The sequence below is a fragment of the Schistocerca gregaria genome, chromosome 9 (assembly GCF_023897955.1).
Source record: "Schistocerca gregaria isolate iqSchGreg1 chromosome 9, iqSchGreg1.2, whole genome shotgun sequence".
Taxonomy (NCBI): Eukaryota; Metazoa; Arthropoda; class Insecta; order Orthoptera; family Acrididae; genus Schistocerca; species Schistocerca gregaria.
Window position 1 is genome coordinate 241,457,158 of NC_064928.1, and position 9,991 is coordinate 241,467,148.

The 9,991-nt window shown below is 36.6% G+C and overlaps 1 protein-coding gene across 4 annotated transcripts in view; it reads right to left on the reverse strand.

Annotated features, from left to right (window-relative positions):
• Positions 1 to 9,306, reverse strand: part of LOC126292181 (zinc finger CCCH domain-containing protein 14) — a 203,091-nt gene extending 193,785 nt beyond the window's left edge. For 3 of the 4 annotated variants that reach the window (XM_049986020.1, XM_049986019.1, XM_049986018.1), the window contains exons 1-3: positions 8,963 to 9,299; positions 8,798 to 8,840; positions 353 to 529 (exon numbers count right to left, since the gene is read on the reverse strand). In XM_049986020.1, the coding sequence (XP_049841977.1) occupies positions 353 to 529; positions 8,798 to 8,840; positions 8,963 to 9,001 (259 nt within the window). In that variant the 5' untranslated portion in view covers positions 9,002 to 9,299. Of the gene's footprint in view, positions 1 to 352; positions 530 to 8,797; positions 8,841 to 8,962 lie in introns of all 4 variants that reach the window. The other variant, XM_049986021.1, reaches the window with a different exon arrangement.
• Between the last annotated feature and the right edge of the window lie 685 nt (positions 9,307 to 9,991).

Here is a 9,991-nt window from a genome sequence, read left to right on the forward strand (position 1 = left end):
GGGGTGGAGAGAGGGGGGTGGAGAGAGGGGGTGGAGAGAGGGGGGAGTAGAGGGGGGAGTAGAGGGGGGGAGTAGAGGGTGAGAGGGGGGAGTAGAGGGGGGAGTAGAGGGAGTGAGAGGGGGGAGTAGAGGGAGTGAGAGGGGGGAGTAGAGGGAGTGAGAGGGGGGAGTAGAGGGAGTGAGAGGGGGGAGTAGAGGGAGTGAGAGGGGGGAGTAGAGGGAGAGAGAGGGAGAGAGAGACAGAGGGGAGGAGAGGGGGGAGAGAGACAGAGGGGAGGGGAGGGGAGGGGGGGAGAGAGAGACAGAGGGGGGGGAGAGGGAGAGATATATATATATATATATATATATATACCTGTCAATGTTTTACTGTTCACTGCCGCCACCTCCTGTAGCCTGCTCAGTACCTGCTGCAGCCAGTTTGTGAACTGCTCGGTACTTTTCCCCAGGAAAAGCTGCAAGTCGTCGGCCATCTGAGACTTGCTGCGCTTGTTTGCCACCATCACCATAACATAATCTGGTAGCTCTTCATCTGGAATGAACCACATGTGTTACTTGTAATGCTTTTCATGATGTAGTGAAAAAAATGAGTAGACATACATTTAAAATTACTGCCACAACCTTTAGGGTCAATCAATACCAAGTGGTGCAGCACTTGTTGCTTGACCATCTCAGAAAAATTGTATATTTGCTGGGTGCATTCCCTTACGTTTGGTAGTCACAAAAGTATACTTTTTTTAGTCTATTCTTTATTATTTTGAAATGGTGGCCATATTTGTACCAGGCCACATGCATTTATGCGTGTCTGCAAGACTCTACATTTTTTACAATTATTTAGTAGTGCATTGTCCTAAGCCTTTCAGCTAAAATGCATTTAGTTCGAGACACATTGGGCTACAAATTAACATCATTATCACTTAGCTCAATGTATTCTTTAATATATTTTTAATAGTTCAAAGTTATCAGCCACAAATTAAAAGAAACTCAATTTTTGAACAGTAGTTTTCCAAAGAAAGATTAATTTCGCAGCTGTAATATTTTTTCTACGATTACACTATATAGTATACCTACTTTTTATAGAATATCAATGGTGAGCAGCTTGCTCTTAAAAAAACACTTAAAACACTTTTTAATCTTTTCATTTTGTGGCCTGCAATATCTTTGTTGGGGGACCAGATAAAAATCTGAAAACTTCACAGGTAATAGACCTGTGATTCAATTGGAGGTCATGGAAAAAAAATTACAAACCTGAGTCAAAAATACATTTAACTTCTGTGATATCTTGGCTTTTGGAATAAAATGTATCAGTTACAGCACATAATTTAATCATATCTATGATTACTTACTTTTTTATTGAAAATATGCCTACTAACTACATTATATTGTTCTCTTGTTATTTGTTTTTAGTACGTCGCTCATTGAACATTTGAGAAATTTGTTCACTCAGTTTGAATGTTACATTACAAGTTCACCAAGTCACAGTTGTACATTCCATGGAAGACAGCTTCCTTAGTACAATTTTAAGTGGCATCCAAACTTGATCCTTCTCAATTTTTAAAATGATGTTCTTGGTCCTGGAGGGTGATAAAATACAACAGGTACATCTTGGTTTTGACAGTGAATATTATCAACTTTGCCGATCCACCAATGTTCATTGTAAACACAAGCCACTATGCCTTTATTTTTTAGAACCAGTTGTACAAGTTTTCCACACTAATGAAGTTCACTATCAGGCGAAGTTGATGTGATCTTACACTTCATTAACTTGTGTGAATGGGGTACAAAGTAGATACAACTTGTGAAATCCTAGGTATATCACCAGCTAGTAAAATTAGAAAACTAAGTCAAGATAAAAGACCAAGTGCCTTGAACACAAAAATGGAGAAAGTGGCAGCTACAGTCAAAAAGAATTTGGAATTTTCATTTCAAAATACAATTTGTACTAAAACAGATGGAAGTTCTAAAACTTCACCAACCAAATATGATGATTTGATAAAAAATCTAAATGCAGTACTCCAAACGATAAAATTAAAATTATCAGTTTATTGCCGAATTCTTGGAGTCGATCAAAAGTTAGTGATGAATTTAATGTGTCAGACGTCTTGTTAAGTTAACAAGGCAATTGGTAAAAGAACAGGGAGTTTTATTCACTGAATTTAAGAAAGAAAATCCTGACATTAAAATTGGAAGATCAAAGTTTTGTGAGTTGAGACCAAGATGGCGTATTATTGATTTTTTATTTTGTGGCTGATAACTTTGAATTGGGCCTATTAAAAATATATTAAAGAATACTTTCAGCTAACTGATAATGATGTTAATTTGCAGCCCAGAGTGTGTTGAACAAAATTTATTTTATCTGAAAGGCCTAGGACAATCCACTACTGAATAATTGTAAAAATGTAGATGCTTTCAAAAATGAAAAAACACATGCAGCCTGGAACAAATATGGCCGCCATTTCAAAATAATAAACAATTAAAAAAAATTCTTTTGTGGCTATTAAACATTGGGGAATGCACCCAGGAAATATAAAATTTTTCTGAGATGGTCAAGCAACCAATTTCTTTTCTTTTTCTTTTTTTCCCCTTTGACGACTTGGTATGGATTGGTCCTTTACTGTTAATGAAACATTTTCTAGATTAAGATGATAACTTGTGGCAGCAGTTCAACAAAAAATTGACCATTCTTTCATATTTAACACACACAACAATATATAAATAAACAAATCTTTTTAACTCACTGACTTTCAAGCGTCCATATTCCATTTTGTAACTGTAAGTACTATTTAATGGATACAGAAATTGTTTTTCCAAGCATATTAAACTGATAAATCATGAGATAAGCTTAAAACGTAAACATCAAGATATACACTAGGTTTTACATACTCTGCAAAGTTGAATTTTAGTTGATTTCCTAAAAATTTACAAATCTTTCATTTTTTAAAACTAGACTTTAGCAACAGAGTTTTCAAAAAACATCCTTTCTGCCTCCGCATGTGGCTATTATTAACTCTAGGGCACAGTCAGAAAACAAATACAACTGTAATACAATAGCTGTTACTCAAATGACATGTTCATTTGTCCAGTCATCTGTTAACTGTTTTCTCAATAAGAAACTATAGTATTATAACTATATGTCCTGCAGCATGCAAGAATTACATTACGGCCTACAGTAAAATAAAAACTGTATGTGCCATTGAGTAGGCAATGAAACACGCAACGGGCAGGAAAAAGGGCAGTTTTTACCTATTTTGTCTTTAACTGCTTCATTCACATAAAGTTAATGCAAGGACATTTTATAAAGAGGCCAGAAATCCACAGCTACAACGCTTGAAACAGGGCAGCATTGACACATCTACCAGATAATAACTAGCTAAAATGTAAGGTAGCATTAGTATTTGTAACATGATTCTTTCATATAGTGTTCATTAAAAAATGACAAGTTGGTAGCCCTGCGCCTCCTATACGGACGTATGAGTCACAGCTCCCGTAGAAGATAAGTAATTTTAGTAGTAATAAACTGTTTCTAACACTGTAAACTAATTTATTACGTTAATTATAGTGCTCTTCAAGCGTACCATTAAAAGTTTTTGTCTTACTCGCGTATTTTCACAGTATTCACGCAAAGTTCGTTTTGTTTACATATCGCGGCCAGGCCGAACTTTTGAGCTTTCAGATTAAACTTCATACCGCAATTTTAAGTGCATTTACTGATATTTTAGTGTGCCAAATACGTTTGCTGCCCCTTTATATCTGTAGAGTATCGTCATCTCTTACGTAATTTCCGGTAAGAAACTTCTGAACCATTGTTTACACTGTCGCGAGTAGGCCTAATTTTTTGTACACGTATTTTCATTGTTTTCCGGTAACTTAATTGTCTTTCTGTCACTAAAATCGATTTGTACCATGAGTGTAAAGGGCCTGACGTGCTGTAGAATTGTTAGCTCCGGGGTCTGCTGTGATGTTTGTAGCAACTTTTTTCATTGGGGAGATTGTAGCGGCATGGGAATTCGGAAAATGAGCGAGAGTCATCAGTGGTTCTGTAGGCTATGCAGTAGAGATAGAAAGATTGTGGAACAGGAGGGGAAAATTGCTGCCCTTCAGGCTGAGTTAGATGAGGCTAGACGAGAACTGTGCAGGTTAAGGGGGGAGAAGGGTAAACAGGGATGGGAAGTGGCAACAGGCATAAGGAACAGGCCAAGAAATTCTTCTGACAGCTTTGTTATTAATGTACAAAATAGGTTTGACCTGTTGCCTCAGTCGGAAACTGATGAGCCTCTCACAGAAGTAGATGTAGACAGGGCTCAACAAGCTTTCAGCAGCAAATTGAATAAGGTAGGGAAGTGTGCAAAGAGAAAGAAAGTCTTGTTGCTAGGTAGTTCGCATGCTAGGGGTGTGGGCCAACTTCTGCAGGATGAATTAGGGTCAGAACACCAGGTCACAAGTTTTTTCAAACCTAGTGCTGGACTGGGGCAGGTTACAGAGGATTTAGGTTCACTATGTATAGGCTTTACTAAGGAAGATACTGTGGTTATTGTGGGTGGGCCGGGCAACAGTATTGACAAGAGATCCGGGGTACAGCATAGAGTGTGACCTGGCAAATATTGCATCGGCATCGAGTCATACCAGTGTTGGGTTTGTGCCGGTTCTGGAGCGCCACGACCGGCCTCATTTGAGCTCTTCTGTCAGGAGAGTTAATTTGGAGTTGGAACGGCTACTTGGATGTGATGCGGGGTCACAAATTGGTGTGGTTCCTGTTGATTCACTCTGTAGGTGGGACTATACTAGACATGGCCTACACCTCAACAAGAAGGGGAAGGGTAAACTGGCTGGGCTGATAGCAGGAAATTTAAAGGGGGGAGGAACTACATCTCATGGTGGTAACTCTTTTTTAGTGTAAGATCAGTGTCCAGTGGGAAACTCAACCAGGCAAGTACTGAATATGTTAAAAAAGTTCAAGATACTCACAAAAGTAAAATGAAAAATGTTAGTATATTTCATCAAAATATTGGGGGACTGAAGAATAAAATTGATGAGCTTCTGCTTTGTTTAGAAGATATAGAAACTGAGAACGTAATAGATGTACTATGCCTGTCTGAGCATCACATTGTCACTGATATGCAGAAGGTTAGCATCAATGGGTACAAATTAGCTACACATGTAAGTAGAGATAATATGATGAGAGGAGGAGTTGCCATATATGTCAAAAGCTTCCACAGCGCAAAACATTTAGAAACTAAAAAAATTTGTGTAGAGCAACGTATGGAAGCATGTGCCACTGAACTAAAACTAAATGATGGCACTTTCATAATTGTAACAGTGTATAGGTCCCCCTCAGGGAATTTCCAGCCATTTGTAGGAAACTTGGATGCTTTGTTGTGCTATCTGCCAGACAGGGGGAAGCAAATTATCATTTGTGGGGATTTCAGTGTTGATTCCCTGAAAGAGTGTGATAGGAAGAATGACCTTGTAGTATTACTCAGTTCTTTCAATTTGAGCTCCGTCATTGATTTTCCTACTCGGATAACAAAGAACAGCTGGACATTGATAGATAACTTTTTTATAGACCAAGATAAATTTAAGGACATAAATGCTTATCCTGTTGAGAATGGTCTTTCAGATCATGGTGCACAGCTAGTTACAGTACATGGCATAGCTCCATGCAGTATATCAAATCAGAATTTCAAAGCAGTGCATTCAATTAACAATATAAATACTGCAAACTTTAGGGAAAGCCTACAGCAGCTAGACTGGGATGAAGTGTATATGGAACCCGATGCAAACTTGAAATATAACTTATTTCACGATACATTTTTAAGGGTATTTGAAAATTGTTTTCCCAAGAAAACAGTGAAACATAATTCCAAGAAAACATATAAAAAATCTTGGCTACCTAAAGGAATAAGAATATCTTGCAACCGTAAAAGAGAACTGTATCTAACAGCAAGAGGGAGTACTGACCCCGAAATTGTTCAATATTATAAAAACTATTGTGCAGTACTAAGAAAAGTTATTAAAAAGTCCAGAAGCATGTGTATCATGTCAGAGATCAGTAACTCTGATAATAAAATTAAAGCAATTTGGAATATTATTGAAAGGGAAACAGGGCAACCAAGAGCACAGGAAGACTTTAGTGCCATAAAACTGTAGGACAAGTGTACTAACAAACAATCTGAAATTGGAAATATTTTCAATAATCATTTTTTAAATGTTGTGGAGAAAGTAGGATCTAGATCTTCACTAGAAGAGGCAAGGCTTCTAATAGAAGAGGCCATACCTGTGCAGTTTGAAACAACTGTATTTCCATGAACCTCTCCCTCTGAAATCAGTAAAATAATAAAGTCACTGAAAAGTAAAAGCTCTTACGGAATTGATGGCATTTCCAGCAAGATACTTAAAGCTTGTTCCCCACAGATACGTAGGATTCTCAGCCACGTATGTAATACCTCTTTGGAGGATGTTTTCCCCGATAGACTGAAATATGCCATTGTAAAACCATTGCATAAAAAGGGGGATACGTCGGATGTCAACAACTACCGCCCAATCTCTCTTCTGACAGCTCTATAAAATTTTTTTGAGAAAGTAATGTACTCAAGAGTAGCCTCCCATATATGTAAAAATAAAGTACTAACAAAATGCCAGTTTGGTTTTCACAAAGGCTTTTCAACAGAAAATGCTATATATGCTTTCACTGATCAAATATTAAATGCTCTGAATAACCGGACCTCACCCATTGGTATTTTTTGTGATCTCTCAAAAGTCTTTGACTGTGTAAATCATGGAATTCTTTTAGATAAGCTAAATCATTATGGTTTTAGGGGGGCAGTATACAAATGGTTTAATTCATACTTAACTGGAAGAATGCAGAAAGTTGAAATAAGTGGTTCATGTAATGTTAATACAACAGCTGATTTCTCAAACTGGGGGGGCTATCAAGCACGGGGTCCCACAGGGTTCGGTCTTAGGTCCTTTACTGTTCTTGATATACATTAATGACTTACCATTCCATATTTATGAAGATGCAAAGTTAGTTCTTTTTGCTGATGATACAAGTATAGTAATAACATCCAAAAACCAAGAACTAAGTGATGTAATTGTAAATGATGTTTTTCACAAAATTATTAAGTGGTTCTCAGCAAACGGACTCTCTTTAAATTTTGATAAAACACAGTATATACAGTTCCGTACAGTAAATGGCACAACTCCAGTAATAAATATAGACTTTGAACAGGAGTCTGTAGCTAAGGTAGAATTTTCAAAATTTTTAGGTGTGTCCATTGATGAGAGGTTAAACTGGAAGCAACACATTGATGATCTGCTGAAACGTCTGAGTTCGGCTACGTATGCTATTAGGGTTATTGCAAATTTTGGTGATAAGAATCTCAGTAAATTAGCTTACTATGCCTACTTTCATTCACTGCTTTCATATGGTATCATATTCTGGGGTAATTCATCGTTGAGTAGAAAAGTATTCATTGCTCAAAAACGTGTAATCAGAATAATTGATGGAGCCCACCCACGGTCATCCTGCAGACATCTATTTAAGGATCTAGGGATCCTCACAGTAACCTCAAAAAATATATATATATTCACTTATGAAATTTGTTGTTAATAATCCAGCCCAGTTCAAAAGTAATAGCAGTGTGCATAGCGATAACACCAGGAGAAAGGATGATTTTCACTATGCAGGGTTAAATCTGACTTTGGCACAGAAGGGGGCAAATTATGCTGCCACAAAAGTCTTCGGTTACCTACCAAACAGCATCAAAAGCCTGACAGATAGTCAACCAACATTTAAAAATAAATTAAAAGAATTTCTAGATGACAACTCCTTCTAGTCGTTGGCTGAATTTTTAGATATAAATTAAGGTAGGGGAAAAAAAACTAACTTAAGCATTAGTGTCATGCAGTATTTTGTGTAATGTAATATCTTGTACAGACATCTTTCATTAACCTGACACGTTCCACATCATTACGAAGTGTCGTATTCATGATCTATGGAACAAGTATTAATCTAATCTAATATAATCCATATCACTTGGGACATGTGGAATGGTACATTACCTTATTTGTTTGAGTTTTAAATATTTATCATGTATTGTTGTTTTTCTAACATGTTCTACAACCTGGAGGACCTCCTCACTACGTATAAATTGGAATGAAAGAATCTAATCTGATCTATCCAAGAATGGTACTGGATGAGTTTAAATGTCTAGAATACAGCATAATAGGCTGTACAAATAGGGCTACTTCCAATAGAATTGTTTGTAGACAAATGTTCTTCACCATGGGCTAGTTAGCTATACAAACTAAGCTACTGTGTGCCACAAACTATTAGGAGCTCTGTTACTGTGAAGCGTTTAATATAATGGAGAATCATTATTTTGCAATATTGAAGTTCCTGAATTCAAATAGCAGTTCTGATACGTTACGTTTAGTAATGATTGTCGTATGACATAAGCCTGGTACTACAGCTACTAAACTTGAAGTAGTTACAAAGCTAATGTGTCTTTCAAATTAGATTAGATTAATATTATTCGACAGATCACAAGTGCGACACTTCGTAATGATGTGCAAAGTTTCAGTTTAACTGAAAGTGTATAGATGTTTCATAATTAAACGAGTGTCTCTTTTCTAAATTCGTGTGGTTACTAATTTAGATGTAAACGATCGATTAAGTACACTAGTAACCAAAAAGTAATGTTAATTACTTATTCTTTCCGTCATTCGTTGTTCTAGTTAATCAATATATCGTACCTAAATGCATGCGACTTCGAAAATCAACACTCTTATAATTACTTACCTACATACGCTCCCATTTCCATCAGCTTCGATTTTATGGCAGCCTATGGGAAAGTAAGTGCTAGATCAGTAGTTTCCTACTTTGACAACACAGTCATAACATTAGAGTACCGAAAAGGTCTTACTGTAGTATTAATTCGTATGCAAATTTTTGTTAAACACTTACTCGAATTTTTGAACTAATTTCTCCTCCAATTCCTTCCATAATTAAAATGATTCTGTACTATATAAGCCAACCAATGAACTACGAAACGTGTTTTATGTGATCATAATTAAACAAACCCTAATTGATTTTCACCGACTTGTTCGCCGACCCATGTAACACACACTCACACACACCAACAACACTGTCCAGACAGAAAGAGTGACCAACAGAACAACGGAATGTAAATCGGTTTCATGCGGTTGCAGTGTTTCAACTGGTAGTTTCTCTTATTGTTCTAACATTGTACTACAACCAGTCAGATAATATATCAAGCACAATGTTTATGCCACACTGAGTTAAGGAACAGGTATAAGTTCGTGCTTAATGAAAATGAATTTATTTGCTGTAGTGGTACTACAGCTCACCGCCTATCGTTATTCTCCTGTTACCTACTTGCAGGCGCATGATTTAAATTGTTCTCCCTGACGATTAGAAACAGTGACCTCCGATAAGAATATAACAAATGTAATCGATGTCTAGGGCAGAAACAGTAATATGGTATGTATAAAATAGAGAAAATTTTTCCTGTGTATAAATCAAAGTAAAATCTAATCTGAAAAATGGAGCATTCCTGCAAGGTATAATAGCACCCACGTATTATTTGAAAACCGATAAAAATATTAGCAAAAATGTCAAATGGAAAAAAGTACAAGTATTGCGTAATTCCATGTATGGCAAACTAATAAAAATATACTTATATTACAGTATAAAATATTAGTACTCGTACGCAAAGATATAATGGTTTTAGTGTTCTTGCAGCTGTGAAATTATTTTTTATTACATAGCTTGTGAAATGAAATGGGGGTGTATGGACTACAGACTGGCAACTCCGTGATTATTTAAATAAAGAATTAGTCCTACGCTCTGTGGTCATCAGGTAATCAAAATTATTTTTTGGGTCTGATTGCTGTCGGAGGCATATTCAGATAAGTGGTCAGTCATGGCTAAAATTAATGTGTGTGTAATCCACAAAATTTTCAACCATTGTTT